At 43.8% G+C, this 20,231-nt stretch overlaps 1 protein-coding gene across 1 annotated transcript in view; it reads right to left on the bottom strand.

Annotated features, from left to right (window-relative positions):
* The window catches only part of NMNAT2 (nicotinamide nucleotide adenylyltransferase 2), an 84,923-nt gene extending 65,506 nt beyond the window's left edge, over positions 1 to 19,417 (bottom strand). The window contains exon 1 of the mRNA XM_066626048.1: positions 19,333 to 19,417. Within this exon, the coding sequence (XP_066482145.1) occupies positions 19,333 to 19,417 (85 nt within the window). The remainder of the gene's footprint in view (positions 1 to 19,332) is intronic.
* Between the last annotated feature and the right edge of the window lie 814 nt (positions 19,418 to 20,231).

A 20,231-nucleotide genomic window follows, 5' to 3' on the forward strand; every position in this document is an offset into this window, starting at 1 on the left:
AATAAATAGAGGTGTTGGAAAATGGTTTTTATTTTCTCACCGATTTCATGATTTGAAAAAGATGAAAAGGGCAGAAAGGGGTTATGTGTTTTTATTCTAAGTTCGCATTCCATAGTCTCATTTATATTAATTTTAAATGCTTTGAAATCATACTAGGTAAGAGATATAGTGTCAGCAGATGCAGCCACTGTATTATCTCTAACTGGAAAAGTAATCTATTTTAATTTCTGGAAAATACTTTATACACCAAAATATAGTGTTTTTGTTAAAAACACAAAACAAATACCTGTACCAATCAGTTGTGTGTGTGTGTGTGTGTGGCAGAAATCTGGACAGAGGAGAGGACTGAGGCTGGAAGTGAGAAAATCAGGAGAGAATCTTGCAGTAGTCAGAGTGAGAGATGACCAGTGCATGAAAGATTTTTTTTTAAGTTTTACAGGAACTGACAACACCTCTGAGATACAAAGGCCTACAGAAATGCTGCTCTATGCTCTCCACCCACCCTGAATTAAAGGGAAGCAATTCCAGTGGAAGAGAGAGAAGAGAAAGGTACACAAGTGTTCCTGCCTACCTCTGAGTTCCAGATCTCTGCCTACTATCTGGATTACGTTGCTTCCATTAAACAAGACCAATAAACACATACCCACACACAAGAACTATCAAACACCCTTCAGGCAGCTTATTCTATTTTAGCATTAAAAGACCATGGGTGAGACTGAAGTAGAGCAGAATTATGCTGTTTTGTCCCCCAAGAGGCTCTGGCTTGCGTCTCAGCCAATCCTGTGGTTTTAAAATTATGACAGTATAATTTCTTTTCACCCCCTAGTTGAAATCCTAGCAGAGGATTCTTGTCTTACTGTTCTAATTCACCTTGTCTGTCATGGTGACATACAAAAAAAATGCTCTGAAATTTATTTTTTACATTTGAATTCAATCCTACTTTTAGTGCCTTTATTCCAAGTTGCTTTAGCTATTAAAAAAAACACTAAAGCACTTTAAGGAAGCATTGACAGTGCATCTTGGGGAACTGCATAACCAAAAATATCAGATTAGGAGTGCCCAAACCCCGGCCCTGGGGCCACTTGTGACCCTCAAGGACTCCCAATGCAGCCCTCAGGGAGCCCCCAGTCTCCAATGAGCCTCTGGCCCTCCAGAGACTTGCTGGAGCCCACACTGGCCTGACATAACTGCTCTCAGTGTGAGGGCGACTGTTTGACCTCTCACGTAAGCTGTGGGATGAGGGCTCACTCCACTGCTTGCTGTTTCACGTCTACGATGCAGTAGCGGCAGCAAAGGAAAGGCCAGCCTTGGTATGTGCAAGGGCTTTTATAGGCCTTGAGCTATTGCAAGACCTTCATTCATTCATATAAGTTCATCTTTATTATATTCATTTATATAAACTTATGTAGATTTATTCAAATTTCAAATGTAAATTAATTCTTTTTCCCCCCAGCCCCCAACACAGTGTCAGAGAGATGATGTGGTCCTCCTGCCAAAAACTTTGGACACCCCTGTTTTAAGGTGACAAAAATATTTCAGAGAAAGGGGAAGAGTAGTCCCATGATGTCACAGTGAGCCAGCCAAAGGCATACACAGTCACATTCAACAGCAGACTGGGTTTCCCTAACCTTGTTCTTTAAGAGAAAGCTGTACTATATCTCAGTTAAACCAAGTAAGCACCCTTCCACAGTGGAGGTCATTGCTCAGATTATGTACACCTGGATGTCAGAGGTGCTGACTTGTTCAAACTGCATTCTGCACAGTTTTGCCTTTCTGAACCCAGCAGAGATACCCCCCCCCACGCAGCTGTTCAGCTTCATTTCACTTTATGTTCAAGTAGGTGCTTGACCATACACAGAATGTGCATCAAAAGTACCAGTCACAATGAATCCTTCAGACAAGGTTCCTCCATCATTCCGCTGGAAGAAGCCAAGCCTCTCAACTATAGGCATTACTGGAGTCCAAGGCAGGGCCTAGGAGAGAAGGGTAAAGGGGGTAATTTGTACCCGGGCCAAAAAGGGGGCCCGGGAGCCAAGGAAAGGAGCCAAGGAAAGCTTGTTAAAAGAAGCAGGAGAAGCAGGGAAAGAAAGAGGATGATGGGCTCCTGCTGCCTTCTAGTTAGCCCCTCACTGGGCTATGAGGCCTGGCTGGTTTATTAGGTGGCAGTGGGAAACAGTGGTAGCTGTCCTCTTCTTTCCCCTGCATTATTACACAAATCCTGCTGCTGCCATTCTCCACCATTGAACAGTAAACCAGGTAGGGAGCCCAAGACCATCTGGAAGGCTTAGCAGGAGGTGGAGGGAATCGGCAGCAGTAACAGCCAACACAAGTCTATACAAGCCAAGTCAGGTCCACTGAACACCACTGAAGAAGACATGCACCCCTGTTTGTAGCAGCATTTTAGACTACAGTATAAAATCACTATCAGTTTGACACACTGCAGAATATATTGTCAGAGTTCTGCAGCGAGGGTCACTTTGAACAAGCAACAGAATTACATTGCAAAGTTCTCCCTGGGCTGTACCATTGAAGCCTGCAGATGTCCATGGTGGGGGTGGCATAGCTGAATTAAATGTAAAACCCTTAAGAAACCAACATGTAAAGAAGGAGTCCATCTAATCTGAAAGGATCTGTCCCTTTTTTTTTTGGCAGGGAAAGCATTCACACATGGAATGCTCTACTTGTACGCAAGATATTTTCTCTTTAAAGATTTTAAAGCTTCCTCCTCACACAAAAAATCCCCACAGCTGCCAATGGTTATTTTTGTATGAAAGTGAATCAGAAATATGAGTTGGTTTAAAAAAATAATACCATCATCTGAGACAATTCAACATCTCATGGCGTGCAAAACTGCTAAATATTTAACAGCGATTATATATTTTAGAGGCTGTAGTTATCGACAGAGGCTCCAATCCCCTCATTGCAGCTCATAAAGATGATATAAAGGTTTGGGATGTGGGGGAGAAATGAAACATGTCAGAAAAAAAAGCAAGCCTTACAGTGGCATAAATGCATTGACATCATCCTCCACTTATTTTATGGGGGCTCCCTGAATCATTACTATTCGAATTCTGGTTATAGCAACTACTGCATGTGCATATAGCTCTTGAATCCTCCTAAAGTTTAGTTTAGAAAAACAAGATGACCAAGGAGAATGTTATAATTTGATAAGCCTCCATTTCCAACCACAGTGATTGGGAGTATCCTTTTACCTTTTATCCAAGGACAAAAGCAATGCAAGTCTCAATTACATTTTTTGAACAAAAGGAGCATTGGGGGGGGGGGAGAGAGAGAAAGAGTTAAGCATTCCTCACCATTACTGCAAACTGGCTGTTTATTAGTGGTTCCTGATAGGCATGTAGTGGTTTGCAGTCATACAGCTCAATACTATGTCTATTCAGAAGTAAGACCAATTCAGTTCAGTGTGGCTTACTCTGTGTTTAAGATTGCAGCCAAATTCACTTGCAGAATTAGGATTTTCAGGTTGCAAAGTTCAGACTCATTCAGTAGTTTTTAAACTGAACCTCTGGCCAACATATCTTAAGAGACTGACTGTGATATTCTACAGTTAATGTGTAGCAATCAAGATGCAATAACCCCTGGCATGAAACACTGGCATTGTGTCTGTTGTCTTGTGTGCTCCCTGAAGCATTTGGTGGGCCACTGTGAGATACAGGAAGCTGCCCTAGATGGGCCTTTGGCCTGATCCAGCGGGGCTCTTCTTATGTTCTTATGAAACACACCCAGGCTGATACATAGCTTCCAGTCTGATGGATGCTTGTGACATGCTTGTGATGGATGCTTGTGACAACAAAAGTGTGTGGTTGGTCTGTGGAACTCCTTGCCACATGATGTGGTGATGGTACCTGGCCTGGGCGCCTTTAAAAGGGGATTGGACAAGTTTCTGGAGGAAAAATCCATTACGGGTTACAAGCCATGATGTGTATGTGCAACCTCCTGATTTTAGAAATGGGCTATGTCAGATGCAAGGGAGGGCACCAGGATGAGGTCTCTTGTTATCTGGTGTGCTCCCTGGGGCATTTGGTGGGCTGCTGTGAGATACAGGAAGCTGGACTAGATGGGCCATGGTCTGATCCAGTGGGGCTGTTCTTATGTTCTTAAAAGATTTGTCTCTGGGCAACTAGCCAGAGAAGTTTTTCAAGAAGTGGGCTACTTTCTCTTAGGCAGCATATAACTAAATTGGGTACATATGGACAAGCAGGCTAGTAACTTTGAGGCTAGTTAAGTTTTACTTGCAAGTCTGAATTAAGAAATTCCATCACCCTGATCTGCTCCATCTAAAAGGCCAACTGAGACAGTCACCTCAGGCAGCAGATCAGTAGGGGACACCCATCATAAGAACATAAGACGAACCCTGCTGGATCAGGCCAAAGGTCCATCTAGTCCAGCTTCCTGTATCTCACAGTGGCCCCCCAAATGTCCCAGGGAGCACACACAACAACAGACACAACCTGTGCCCTGGTACCCTCGCCTGCATCTGGCAATCAGAGGCAGCCTGCCTCTAAAACCAAGAGCTTGCACATATCTACTATGACTTGTAACCCATAATGAATGTTTCCTCCAGAAATGTGTCCAATCCCCTCTTAAAGGCATCCAGGCATGATGCCATCACTACTTCCTGTGGCAAAGAGTTCACAGACTAATTACATGCTGGGTAAAGAAATATTTTCTTCTGTCTGTCCCAACTCATCTTTATCAATCTACTTGCCTCCACTGCTCCTCCTCCTTCTCCTTCCATTCTCTGAACTGGAAAACTAAGAAGGAGACAGAGAAGAAGAGGAAATGTGGAGGGGAGGGGAGTGCTGGGCTGGAACACTGGTGAATGGGAAGAGCTGAGGTTGGCATATTCTCAAATAAGGAGGGACAGCATTTGACATGGTGCATTAGGAGGTCTTGGGCCAACCCTGCCATCATCTATGATTTCAAGGTGCCAAAGGAATCATCCACTTCCTAGGCCAGAGATAAAATTTTCACCAACATGAAGGGCAAGAATTTACATATATCTGCCTGAAGATAAATGGATTTTGATTGATGTATATGTAACCCTTTCTATGAATAAAAAAAAAACCTAGAACAAAATCTAGACCAGCAATTCTCAATAGTTTTCATCTCACAGCACACTGACAAGGTGCTAAGATTGTCAAGGCACACCATCAGTTACGGATATATTTTATCATTTTAAAAACAAGTATTAAGTTTATGTTTAAAGTAAAATAACTGAAATTTTAATCAATGTGTTGATGAGTGTTTCAGTTCTCTTATCATTTCTGACAGCTCATCTTCTTCTGCAGCACTTAATTCTGCTTACTCACACACACTTAACACAAACTAATCTCTCACCTAGACCAAAGAAGATACATAAAGTGACAGAAAATACTTGTCAATATTGAAAATACTTTTCAATGTATTTACTCAGAAGTGGCAAGCTGTAGAATTAAATCTCCTGTACGAGATTTTTATCCAGCCTCCCAATGTAACTAACTGCTTCCAAAAAGTCACAACTATGCCTCGTCTGGGTTTCTGATTGTTCTGTTTGGCTGTCACTCATGCATTCCCCGACTTTGATTGGTGTACTTTAAATAGCCCTGCCTCTCTCTGTTTGGACGGGAAGCTTGACACTGCTGAGCCACATGGAGTTCTACTTGGGATGGCAATAACATGGTGAGGCAAAGAAGCCACCTGTGACTTTTCCTTTAAAAAAAAAACCACACAGAGCATGTCCCATATAGAAGCGAAACAAACTTTTGGCACAGGGAAGTAGCTTGTGCTGGTAATCTATGTAAATAGGGAGCCAGGTGGCTGGCAATGATTGGTGAATTTCAGCTAGGTTGGACTTGAAACTCCCAAGGCACATCTGTGGACCACTCACAGCACACCAACATGCTGGAGCACCACGGCTGAAAATCACTTATCTAGAGCAGCCATTTTCAAGCACTGTGCCGTGGCACACTGGTGTGCCATGAGTGGTCCACAGGTGTGCCACAAGAATTTGGGGGATTCTACTACCTACTATTAGTAGGGTCAGTGGGGATGTGAGCCCCCCACTGGCAGCATGGTGTGCCTTGTCAATTGTCAAAAATCTGATGGTGTGCCTTGACAATTTTGATGCCTTGTCAGTGTGCCATGAGATGAAAAAGGTTGAAAATTGCTGATCTAGAGACTGACAGGTGATGATTGAGGTAAGACACTTAGAATGTTTCTTGGCCATTTTCTTGCCCAGTGCAGGCCTGACAGACCAGGGTCACAGAATTGGGGAAATGGTTTATTTTACTGACTGACCAACTCATTTAAAATACTGCAAGCTTTTAAACCATACATGATGTTCATCTGGCATATAAAATAAAAGTAAAACAGAATATGTTGTATGCACAGGTTAATAGATGCCAGCTGGACCTGCATCTCACAGAGCAAAGGAAGGAAGAAAGACTACTGTTATGATTGGGGTAAGGAAAGAAGATTAAGGGCACAGTTCGACCCTACCCAATAGGCTTGTGCTGTATCCAGCACAGAATAGGGGCCCAGAGCAGCTCAGCCAGAGGCAAGGGGAAACTTTTCCCCTTACCTCCAGGTAAAGCATGCTGGCCCCTGTTGGTCTCCTCAGACTTGCGCCACCTCCTGAGGTAGCACAAGTCCAAGGAGAGGGGAGCAGCTTGAAGCCACTCTGATCTCCCTGGGAAGGGGGTTGGAATCCAGCAGTTATGCCGGATCCCAGCCTTGCCTCCTGCTCCCCATCCGCCAGCCCCCAGGGCTGCCCACTGCCCACCCCCTCCTCACCCAGGAACATCTCCCTTCCGCCCACCCCAGAGCCTTGCGTTGGCTCAGCTGAGCCAACACAAGGCACACAGAGTAAACTGCCATGGAGGCTGGATTCAGCCTCCATGTGCTGGCACACTTCCGTATGCCAATGCAGCTTACTCCCTAGGAGGCACTGTAAAATGTGCTTTACAGTTCACTTGCGACCCTCCTGGGTGCCAGTCCCATGGATGCCTCTGGATTGCACCCCAAGAAGTACAGTCTACATATCAGGGGTGCTAACGTACATTTTTCCCTGTACGTACTGTTTGCTGTAAAGTTTAAAAAAAATAAGGGGGGAACTTTGTCACTAGAGCTTTGTCAAGAAGAAATGGTGAACTTAGTGGTTTATAAACTGTGTTACAGTAAAACTAGGGATTTCTAAGAATCTTAGGGCACAATCCTAACCCTTTATGTCACTGCTTTCCAGCACTGGCATAGTGGTGCCAGTGGGGCGTGTGCGGCATCCTGCAGTTGGGTGTCACTCACGGAGGCCTCCTCAAAGTAAGGGAAGACTTGTTCCCTTACCTCAGAGTTTCATTGCCCTTATGTCAGTGCTGATATAAGGAGTTAGGACTGCGCCCTTAGTGAATTTCTCATTGAGAAATCTGCTATAGTGGTAATCTTTCATTAAAAAAATACAGTTTTGATCACCACTGTAGATCTTTTCAGCAATACAAATCCAGAAGAGTTTTGTTTTTTCCTCAATCTAGAGCAGGGGTGCCCAAACCCCGGCCCTGGGGCCACTTGCGGCCCTCAAGGCCTCTCAATGCGGCCCTCAAGGAGCTCCCAGTCTCCAATGAGCTACTGGCCCTCCAGTGATTTGTTGTAGCCCACACTGGCCCAATGCAACTGCTCTAAGCGTGAGGGCAACTGTTTGACCTCTCGCGTGAGCTGTGGGATGAGGGCTCCCTCCACTGCTTGCTGTTTCACATCTGTGATGCAGTAGCGGCAGCAAAGGAAGGCCAGCCTTGCTTTGTGCAAGGCCTTTTATAGGCCTTGAGCTATTGCAAGACCATCATTCATTCATATAAGTTCATCTTTAATATATTCATTTATGTAAACGTATGTAAATTTATTCAAATTTTAAATGTAAATGAATTCTTTTTTTCCCTCGGCCCCCGACACAGTGTCAGAGAGACAATGTGGCCCTCCTGCCAAAAACTTTGGACACCCCTGATCTAGAGCACAAACTTGGTTCATACAGGGTGACATGAGGCCCAACAGATCTGGCTGGTGCTCAAAGTGAATCACGAATGACATGAGAATATGCCACAATGTGGCTGTGCAATGTGCAGCTTTGTGGACAAGTCAGTGTGCACTCTATGAACAATCTCCTCTGGCCTTACATTGCAAAACAAAACAAAAAACCTATATAGTTCTGAAAACAACTGGGCTTGGGGCTCAGATTTCATTACAGCACTTACACTGTAGCAATTAAGTAGGAAATGGCAAGTAAAAAAATAACATCTTCAGGGCAAGGCATTTCTGTTTTCCTGGGAGACTCAAAATACTTTTCAAGCATATGGATCTAGATCATTTACCAGAAAGAAACTACTGAAAGTGTCCCCAACAGTTTGTTTTTGCATTCGTGGTCAGCAATAAGAGGTAACTAGACAAAATGCAGCTCTATGAGGGATGTCAGCTGATCTTGCAATTGTCCCAAAAGGAAAAAGTGTTTGAGCAGCACCTGCAATAGTGGGACTTGGCAGTAGGCTACTTGGGAGGGAGAGAACGAGTCCCATCCCACTCACCCACACCAAATGACTCCTTGACAAGACTGCTTGCTGACTGGACTTACAGTATATACACCAGCCAGTATTACTAAATAGTACTTTTGGTCAGTGGTGTACCTTTGGAAGAAAGGGGAAACGAAGGAGGCAGCTGAGGCCCCAGTGGAGCCTTCCGCGCCTCTTGTAAGCCGCACGGACTTCTCTGTTGGAACAGTTTGGGGAGTTTGGGTTTGGGGCATTTGGAGCTTTTCTTAAAGGGAGAGTAGCTAGCAGAGCTGCCTGCTTCTCTCCCTTTAAAGAAAATAGCTGGCGGGCAGGCAGCGGGGGGAGGCTTGAGGCAGCACCCCTGAAGGGTCAGTGTTCGGGGCATTTGCCCTGTTTGCCCCCCTCTAGGTACGCCAGTGCTTTTACTTTTTTGTTCCCTCCTTTGGTGCAGTCTTCTCCCACAGCAGCATCGCTAAGGGGCAGCAGGGGGTGTGGGCCGCACCAGGTGTCGCGCCAGGGGGGAGTGACACATCCTGGGGGCGTGACGTACTAACATCGCGGCTTCAGGAGCTGCCCCATCATGCCATATGCCATTGGATGTGGAATGTCCAGTGGAGTGCAACGCAAAAAACAGAATTGAAATCGCTCCTTTCATTCAAAAGTTATGGCCAAAAAACCAGAAAGAAAAAATGAATGGATCCCTATGGAACGTGAAAGTGAGCCATATCACGCATTTACTCATGAGTAGGCATACGTGCCATAGTTCATCGGAAAGGGCAGGCTGAGAGGATTCCAACAACACCAATCCAATGAATGCAGCCCCCCAAAAAACACCTAAGAAGGAGGTCCCTCCTGAGTCTATTGAGCCCAAAACGAAGCCACGTGGCCGTGTTTACTCACAAGTAGGCAGACTTGCCTTAGTCCTTTGGAAAGGGCACGCAGGGAGGACTCCAAGGACATCAGAATGGTCGTCATCCAATGAGTGCAGCCCCCAAAAACACTGGAGAAGGAGGACCCTGCCTCCCAGTCTGTTGAGCCCTATGGAAAGCAAAGCAGCCTCACAGTTGTGTTTACTCGTGAGTAGGCAACCGTGCCTTGGCTGGTGGTCAGGCCAGGCAAAGGGGAATGTGAGGACACCAGAATGGTCCTGATTTGATGGAGCTGCTTCAAAAAATCACTAAAATCAGAATTTGGAGGAATAATACCATCATGTTATATATATCAATCAATGCGTAATGTCATGCAGAATGCAATGAAACAAACCACATTGAAGTATCTGTGTTCTAACAAAAGGTAAAGCCAAAAAGCTGGTGGGGGCGGGGCGATGGTACATCACCATGCCCACCACCTGGGGTGTTGCCCCGCCCACTGCATTTGGTGACACGCAGGCCTCCCGCACCAGGTGACACGAATCCTAGTGACGCCACTGTTCTCCCATCTTAGTTGCTGTTTCAAGGAGAAGAACTCCAGTACACAGTCCTGAACAGAAACAGAAGGTACCAGCCAGCTGAAACTGACAACAGCAAGTTCAATTTACAGATAGCAAATAGAAACCAAAAGGAGATTGCCAATTACCTTCTACAGAGGGTGATATTTGAAAGCAATGCTCCCAGATCTAAATCTGTGAACAGAGCTGCATTCTCCTTCCCTTCTATCTTAAGATGTTTCAAACTCAGGACAACGTTCATAAAACAAAGCGCTTGAGAAAACCCACTTAGGCCCTTTTTTTCCTTAAGTTGGAACTACATGTTGCAACTAACGTACAAATGAGGCAGAAAGCAGCAGCCCCATTTCCTTCCCAATTACTAGAAGTGTTTGGATCACAATGGGGTGAGTAAAATAAAAACACCGTTTTCAAACACCTCTGGCAATTACACTTAGAAAAGCAACCCATGTGATTTACTGTATCATTACACTGAAAAGTTTTCCAGAAGTTGCTTGCAGAACAGGAAACTCTCAACATGATTATGTCATGTTATCAGAGGTGTAGCAAGGTCATCTGACACCCAGGGCCCGCAAATTAATAATAATTATTATTTATTTGTTATTTATTAATTCACATTTTTATACCACCCTTCCTCTAAGCAGCTCAGGGTGGTGTACATAGTTCCTCCCGTTATTTGTCCTCACAACAACTCTGTGAGGTAGGTGAGACTGAGACATAGTAATAGTCATGGCATGAAATTAATAATAATAATGGCCAGAAAATAAATACACTGAATATTTCCCCATAAGCAACGGATGAAATTTGGCATCAAATGGTATATAACATGGTAATATAATATACCATATTATAATATACCATAATATATATGGTAACATATAAATGGTATATAACATGGTATTATTCCTAAAAGCCATGATTTCCAGAATTTTGGTCCACTAGGATTTCACACACACACACACACACACACACACACACACACACACACACCAAGAATGTCTAATTGACCTGTTTTGAGTTAAGGCACTGGTTCTCAAAACTTTTAACACTGAGACCCACTTTTTAGAATGACAATCTGTCCAGGACCCACCAGAAATGATGTCCTGGCTGGAACTGACATCATCAAGCAAATTAAAATAATTAAATTAAAGAAAAACAAATAAATAATGGTAAGCCAGCTCTGCTCCACCAAGTGCATTGTCTCTGTAGCCTGCCTGCTATAACACCTCCCCCCACAAATAAATCAATGAGATTTTCAGCCCTCCCCAGTGCCCACCTTACCAGCTCAAGCCTGTTTTATTCTTTAGGGGGTGCTGCCTTCTGCAGCAGTTGCTGAGCTCCACTTTCATCAGATTGGGACCATGCAGCCAGCCTTGTATTTCCCTTTGCCTGACTTGACCAGCAGCCAAGGCACATTTGCTTACTCGTGAGTAAACACAACCTTGTAGCTTACTTTCGCTTTCCATAGGGCTGAATACATTCACCTGCTTGGAGGGAGGAACTTCCTTCTTGGGTGTTTTTCCGGGAGGGGGGGCAACTTTCATTGGATAGGAACCATTCTGGATTCCTCTCAGCCTTTCCGATGGACTAAGGCACGTTTGCCTATTCACGAGTAAATGTGTGATATGGCTTGGTTTCACTTTCCATAGGGCTCCATGCATTTTTTTGTTTCCGGTTTTTTGGCTATAACTTTTGATGGAAAGGAGATAATTTCCTCCGGGCTTTTGCAATGCATTCAGCTGGACATTCCACATCCAACAGTATATAGCATGATGGGTTACTCATAACCTCTGCGGTGTTGGGTAATTTGAAGTGTCACCCCCTCCAAGACTGGTACCTGGGGTGGACCACGCCCCGCCCCTCGCTAGCTATGCCACTGCATGTTATATGTTTTGCATTTCTGAACATTATCAGGAGAGGGCAAGGAGATACCAAAACGTTTTCAACAGTAGCCACAATTTGTAATACTGTACTAAGCCTAACTGATGCCCTACCTCCATTCCCTTGACTGCCCTACTCTTTGATTGAACGTTTCTAATCTCTCCCAATACCTTATCCTAACAAAATGGACTTAACCTGGCAATCAACAATGGGTGAAACAAAGAGACTAATCCATCAGTGATACTTTTAATTAGCTGCAGGTGTTGCATTGCTTTTTCTCCTACTGATTGCAGATAAAGCATTATGAAGCTATCCACACAGGGAAGAATTGGGAAGGGTATGAGAAGAAAATAAGGCACCCTCAGACAAGACTAGTTCTTACACAGAATTTGCTGAGGAGAAAAAAATTCAGGCTCAGCATTCCGAATCTGATTCACACATGTTTGTGTATCACCCATTGACTATAAACCTCAGTCATTACCCATGTGTGCAACTGAGCCATACCAGACAAACACCCAAAGAGTGTTTGGGTCAAGCACATTTGGTTAAGCACTATACTTTTCAACAAGATCCTAACTCAGGACTTCTTTGCAGAGGGGCCTGCTTTGCCGCAACAGATGCCCTGTACATAAGATCATGAGTTCAATCCTGGGACCTCCAGTAGGAATGCTGGCAAAGACTTTAGAAAACCACTGTTGGTTCAATTTAAGAATACTACGATAAAGGAACCAACAGCCTGGCTGCTTCATATTTGATTTATACCCCATCTTTAGGCCAAAGTATGCCTTTGTGCATACTCAAATCTGCATCATACAACAAATTAAAAAGTTCAAGTCATAATAGCCAATGTAACACCCTCAAATAAACATGCCAATAGCACAGGAGACTTCAGCAAGAGGAACAGTTCATTAGTTGAGCAAGTACATTGCCACATCTAGCAACCAGTCCCCAAGGGCTGGCTCACAAATGCATGTTCATCATTTGATGCCTCCCTCATCAAGAGGTGACTAACACACATGAATGAACCATCAAGTAACACAGTGTTCTTTCTATGATGTCACCTTGAGTACAGTGCCCTTTTACAGACCAATTCACTCAGATTGCTGTAAATGCACCTGTCAAAACTCAAGTGAGGAACATGGATGTGTGAATCAGTCCCAAGTATATGGTAACAATGTGTGCACATGTCCTCAATATCATGGTTTTACAGCATTTCAGAAACTTTTTCTGCTAACAAGAGGATTCTACAGAATGGTAGACATCTGAATTACTTTTCCCCACTTAAAATATTCAGCACAATGGTAGAGCAGTTCTATTTCTGTGGAATTCCCTCCCTTTCAGTTTACAGACTGCTCCCTCCTTAGAGGTTTTCCAGCAGGACCTAAAGACATTTGTTTTTACACTAAACCTTATTTCAGGCTGTTTAATATGAATATTTTGGGTTTTTATGCCAATTAGCTTTATGGACCTGCATTTTTTTTTTATTTTTTATTTTTTTGCTGCTTGTTTTCTGCTTTCTCTTGCTCTTCACTTTTAATTAAATTTTTGGTTTACTGGCCTTAGGAGATCTTAAGTTTATTTTATATAGTATTCTATATTTCTATAATACTTACATTTTTATGATTTTTGTAAGCTGCTTTGAATGCCTGTTAGGGAGATAAAGTAGGGTAAAAATCTGTAAATAAATAAATGTTTCAAGTGAAATTAACATGAATTTCTTTTTCAGTAGCAGGTTGCTGTGGCACAGGGGAAGCCAAGGGAGGGGAAACCAATAACGTTTTTAAAACCCAAAGCATTTGCGTTTGTCATCTGGCACATTGGCGCTGTTTTGTCTGAAGAGCCAGCTGAGCACAGTGTATTCTCTTAACGTTGTCAAGAGTTTGTACTTCGCTGTCCATGGTAATTGTTATGTCTTCAAAAGATGCTTTGGATGAGCCTCTTACAGTCAAAGCCTCTTCAGCAAATATTAGGCAAGTATTACAAAATACTGTCGAATTCATTTAGTGCTCAGAAGGCATTGTAAAATGTTTAGGTCCAGTTTTTCCAGAGTTAGAAATAATCTATTTTATGTCTTTTTTACTTCAGTTGTGTAACTAGAGTGATTGTAGTTGTGTGGATACAACTTGGGCAGGTGAGCAAAGATAAGGTAATACACTAATTAAAATAATGTTCATTGTGTTAATGTTCTCTTGCCCAGAGGCTTAGTCAGGGCAGCAGACTAGGTAGACTGGTACCAACTGCAGCTTCTCATTGGCTCAGTGACTGCAGTAAAACATAATACTGTAAAGTATATTCAGCCACTGAGTACTGCTCGCAGGAGAAAAAAAAAACCTATGACAATAGTTTATTGTACAACAGCTTTGAGCATCAACAGTGCCCTTAAAGTGCTTAGAAGTGTGTGTAAAATTGGAAGTCTGTCCCAGGTTTAGAGATAGCTAGTTACAGTATTGCTTGGTTCGTATTCAAATGAAGGCTTTGTTTCTCCTCTCAAAGTTCAGTTCCACTTGTGAAATGGGCCAGTCTTTATATTTTCTGATCAGTGTAGCCCATCCACATGCTTACCTCTCCTTTTTTTATATTTAATGTTGCAGCATAAATTAAATCGAGCTATTCTCAGTATCTTAAGACAACAATGATGGACTGTGACAGGACCAACATTTCAAAAGTAACATGTGTATTCAGAGCTACTTAAGTCTAGCAGTCACCTAACATGGGTGTATGCACAGCCATAGGATTTCACAGTATGCCTCATATCTGGCATGCACTTAGCTAGATCGTTGACATGATCTTTTGCGGGCACAATTTCAGTTCATTAAATTAATAAGCATTTGGGCCTTTAGTAGTAGTGATGTTAGTATTATATATAGTACCTAGAAGCATCCAAGTTCATGGTTCTTTATAGAGGAACAGAAGCAAAATAAGTCAGTACAGTTCCTGCCCCAAAGAGCTTGCAGTATACATTGACAGTAGACGAAACAACAAAAGGTGTGGTGGAAAGGATAGGAAGAGACATTTACATGAAGATTGAAATTCTGAAATCCATAATGAACATATACTCTTTGTACTCTCCCCCTCAGCAAAAGCAAAGACAGTCAACCATAAAGACATCCGTCTTTTACATTTTCAATTTATAAGCTCCTGGCTTGAGGTTCGTGTTCGTTCTCTCTCTCTCCACACACACACACACACACACACACACACACACACACACACACACACACACACACACAGATTCACAACAATTTGGAAAATCATAGGTAGATTAACTCCAATTTAAACTTATGTTACTGGCACCTGACAGAATATCATACAACTATGAACAATAATACCTGCAATCCAACTCCAAGGAATTAAAAACAAAAATTCTTAATATCAGATGCTTTCTGCTATCTTGCATCTATATCACAGCTTATAGAATTTTATTCCAGTTTAATATTAACATTTCTTTACTATGTGCCCTTAAAAAGGAATCCCTAGCTTGGGAGAGAATTAAGTGTCTCTAAATTTGAAAGGAAAGAATAGTAAAAACTGGCAAGACAAGAGAAAAAGAGACCTTGGGCTAAGAAAGGGCAATATGCATACAACCAGTAAAGAATGTGCATGTGGGAGAGGGAGGGAATATTGGCTCAAGACAAGGGCAGAGCAAGCAGGAAAACTAAATAGGAACTGCATGCCTTGATTTTAATAATATTTAAAAACCTAACAATTCCCAAGGAATCAAGTTTGGCCTTGAGATTTTAATAATATTTAGCATTTATATCATGCATCACATGCGTTACAAGTATCACATGAATTATATCAGCAATCAACTCTGCAGGTTGGGCAAGTATTGCCAATGTGGGGGAAAGGAGGGCTGAGGTTTTGAGAGAGTGGTTTCCCTAAGGCTACCTAGTGAATTGATAGTATACTCAAGATTTGAACAATGAGATCCTTGGTTTGCAGCTCAGCCAATCTGTCACATTAGCTCTCTATTTCTAGCACAGTCTGGTCATTAAAGTCAAACCCTATACAGCCCTGAATTACAGGTTGAATATCTCTTATCTGGAATGCTTGGGACTGGAAGTGTTCCAGATTTTTCTGCATTTTGGAACATCTGCATAAACATAACGAGATATTTGGGGATAAGACCCACATCTAAACATGAAATTCCTTTATGCTTCACATATACCTTATATACATAGCCTGAAGGTAATTTCTATACAATATTTTTAATAATTTTGTGCAGAAAACACAGTTCCTGTACATTAAACCATGATGTCTTGTTGTGTTATGAATGCATGCCAGCCAGTCCCTGGGATTATATTATGTCATGGTGGCACTTAAAGTTCTGGATTTTGGAGCATTCTGATTTTCAGAATTCCAGATAAAGGGTAACCCACTAGCACTGGGGGGGGGGAATACCATGACCCTTCCCCCACCCACAATTTTTTAAAGCCCCATTTTCAAGGCCTAAGAAAGTCTTCTAAGGGCCTGGGAGGCTGCCCATGGCCAAAATGCCAAAAAACATTTCCGGTTTTCATGGAAAACTGGTTTTTCATGGGGGGGGGCAGCATTTTGCAGTCCTGGCCCTGGGTGGCATCAGGGCAAGGTTCACAATTGGGGTAATCAGCCTATACCTGGAAAACATTCCCTGGCACGAACGCTTCACTAATAGCAAGGTAAGCCTAAGCTGAGAAGGATGAATTTTGTTCACTGGAATCACTTTTAGAGACAGATTCTACAGCCTGTGTGTGTGGGGGGGGGGAGGGCTCTAAGGACTTCACAGAAATGAAAAAGTGGCTAATGTAGGCCTCTTCACATACTGCATTGTGAGGAGATCAGGCTTGGGCTTTCTCCCCACTTTGCTGACACATGGAAAATCAAAGGGCTACATGGGCAAGATGTTCCTTCACTTCCAAGGATGCAGATCCTGGCATGTCACCATGGTAGGATATGCATTTAAAGAATACACATGCAGATGTGAAAACCCTTGCAAGCATTTGTGTTAAAAAAATGAGATAAAATGCAAATAAGAGCATCTGTAGGCACCTGGCAAGGGGAAAAATGACTTCCTGGTTCTCATTATGCTCTATTGTATAATCAGCAACTGTATTATTACATTCATTCAGATTTATTTCATCTGCATAACAGTATTAACATAAGACGTCATACAAGACCAAAATCCTTCTACCCCTGAGCAGTGGCTCTGGTGGAAGCTCCTTTAAATGTTATCCTTTCTTTTGAGCATAAGTTGTGATCTTGTTCATATCCATGGTGAAACTCCTATGCATTATAGAATGAGTGAAAACATATGGCCAGATTTTCTCTTGTGAAGAAAGCAGAATGGTCTCCCAAGGAAAACAGAAATCCATTTTCAACACGCTACACTTGTACATTATTTACAATTTTCTGTTTTTTCCCTTCCTGTGATTTGATGGAGGATCTCTTCCTCCAGGTGCATTTAAAGATTCCAATGAAATTCCAGCCCACAGGCAGCTTTTCTGACAGCTGAGCTGCATTTAGAAATGCCTGACAGTTGAACTGCATTTAGAAACACGGGAGAAAGCCAGTGAGTTAACCCACATTCTCTCTCTTGTGCATCCCTCTTGTTTACAGGAGTAAAGAAATAAGTTGCTGTCACAATTTTCTCTTTTGGAGTCTCACAGATTTCTCAATGAGCTGCTTAACTTGAAGTGCTGAGCTGCTGCATGCAAACATAAATTTACTATTACCAAGCATAGTTTAAAATAGCAAAACAGCAGCCACTCTGGTCACCCTGCAATACAAAGGAGGCAAGCGTTTCCTATTCTTAACCATGAAGCGATTTCAGCACTTGAGTTGTGGACAGCTAACAGGCCTTCAACTTTCCTACCTATGCATAGAAACGGTCACTAAAAATCTCTTCCGCACACAGACAGCCAAAATGAATGGGCAAGGTTACATTCACACAGGAAGCTATACCATTCCTCCTCCCCAGGTTCTGTACTTAAAGCTTACTAGTATGCATTACATTCAACAGGTTGTGCATTTTTTAAAAATGCCTTTATAAGAGTGCGAAGGCACGCTACTTTATCCCACTTGAGCTAACCCAACTGCATATAAAAACATGAGCATAGAGCTGCATGAAGAAATTAGCAAACTAAATGCAAGTTCTGAAACAGAAGCAGCCGGGGCTGAGATGATCAACATGTCTAGACATGCCCACAACCTGATGGCACTAGCTGCCATTTCAAGGTAGCCACTGGCAAGACCTAAGGTAGCCTTGAGCCGCCTGAGAGACCCCAAATTCCAGAGAAGCACCACAAACTCCTTGCACTGTCTTCTAATTTCACACCAGATCTACAGAGATACTTTGATTCACCTCTCCCCATCGAGTCAAAGACACTGAGGCTGCAGTCCAATCCTTACACTTTCCTGAGAGTAAGCCCCATTGAACACAAGAGGACTTGCTTCTGAGTAGACATGCATAGGATTGTGCCCTAAGACAACCAGGTATACACAAGCAGTAAGGGCCAATTCACACATTACAGCTGGAGGGGAGTTTAGGTGTGCACCAAGTATGTTAAATGTACTTTTAACATTTATTTGCATGACAAATAACATGTACAACAAATATATGCTTATGAACACATGCCCCACAGAGGCGTGACTTTCAAGGAACAGTGAGTGACTGAAACTCCCTACTGAGTGCATACAGGATGGTCAAAAAGGGTTTCTGCATAAATGAGTGAAAGGGTCTTACTTGCTCCAGGGCAGGGGGAGTCACTAAAGGGGTTACTCCCAATAAAGTAGCGATCAGGTGGGCGAGGGGGGAGGGGCAGAAGCTGTTGTGCTCATGGTTCTTCATTCATCAGCCATCCCTAATTCAGTGACAGGTGGCTACGTAGCAAAGGCGGACATCTCCCGAGGAGAAGAGTGGATCGCATCCCATATCAACAGCCCTATAAACGCCTCCCCTTTTGCTGACATCAACCACCCTCCCTTAGCTACCAGACAGCCTCCCATCCATTCTTTAGCCCAGCCCCCTGCCCATCCTCCTCCCCAAGGCAGTCTCCTTCCACCGCCCCCCCAGCCCGAGCTGCTCCATCCTTCTGAAACCCTCCTTCAGGAGGCTCCAGCAGTACTGTGTAGCACTTCTCGCACAGCTTAGGGAGCTCGAGCCCCATGTTCCTCCCACCCTACTCCGACACTACTACTAGATACCCTCCCCCCCCTCCCATGTATGAAGCCCTTCCTCGTCTTGATCAATGGAAGCAGCTGCCCCTCCCCTCGCCCGTCCCAGGGATGGCAACACAGGGCACGGCGCAGAACAGCTTGGAGTCCGGCGTCGCTTCTCGCTCTGCACCAGCCCAGCCCAGGAGGAAGACCTTCCCTGCTCCGTTCCTGCGGCCCTGGAAGGAGGCGGCGACGCGCCCCACTCCAGCCGGCACCCACCCTGATGGAGCAGAGCCAGCTCGCTCAACGGCACGGAGAGCGCAGCCCGGGAGAGGCACTCACCGAACATCTGGATGTGGCCCTTGGTGATGGGGTTGAAGCTGCCGCAGGCCAGCAGGATAACGTGGGTCTTGGTGGTCTCCGTCATGATGCTCCCCAGGCTTGGCTCGCTCACTCGCTCCCTTCCTTCCTTTTTGTGTCTCAATGTGTCTGCAGAGGGAGGGCAGGCGATGCGCTCCCAGACGCAAGCAGCGTCACTCTCCCCTCCCCAGCCCCCACCCCGCTTAACGCTTTCAGCGCCGGGCAAGAAACGTGGGAGAACCTGGGCTCTCTGGGCCCTGGAAAGCTTTGCCAGCAATAGTCCCTTTGGTACCACACAGAAGTGACTCCAGAGAAGAATCAAACACCTGCAGGCCAGTCCTGGCCATGGCTACTCAGAAGGAAGAGCCACTGACTTTAATGAGGCTTACTCCCAAGGAAGCATGCATAAGACTCCACAAGACACACACGCACCCTCTGACGGAATTGATCCAGAATCACTTTTCCAGTGGTTTGCAAACTTTTAGCACCAGGTCCCACTTTTTAGAATGAGAATCTGTCAGAACCCACCACAAGCAGGAAGAATTTTAACAATCCTAGGCTGCAATCCTACCCACACTTACCCAGGAGTAAGTCCCATTGACTGTCATTGTTAAAAGCGTGCACATAGTAGCCTTTATGGATCTGTCACATTGCCCCAAATGCAGTCACATACCATGGTAGCATCAAGGCTAATAGATTAAAAATCAAATATTGAAATGAATAGGAACCCACCTGAAATTGGCTTATGACCCACCTAGTGGGTCCCAACCTACAGTTAGAAAAGCACTGCACTATTCTATACACTATTCTTGTCCACACAACCATGAAAATGGACTGTAATCCCTAATCCAGTGGTTCTCACACAATTAGCACTGGGACCC

The sequence above is a fragment of the Tiliqua scincoides genome, chromosome 4 (genome assembly GCF_035046505.1).
Source record: "Tiliqua scincoides isolate rTilSci1 chromosome 4, rTilSci1.hap2, whole genome shotgun sequence".
Taxonomy (NCBI): domain Eukaryota; kingdom Metazoa; phylum Chordata; class Lepidosauria; order Squamata; family Scincidae; genus Tiliqua; species Tiliqua scincoides.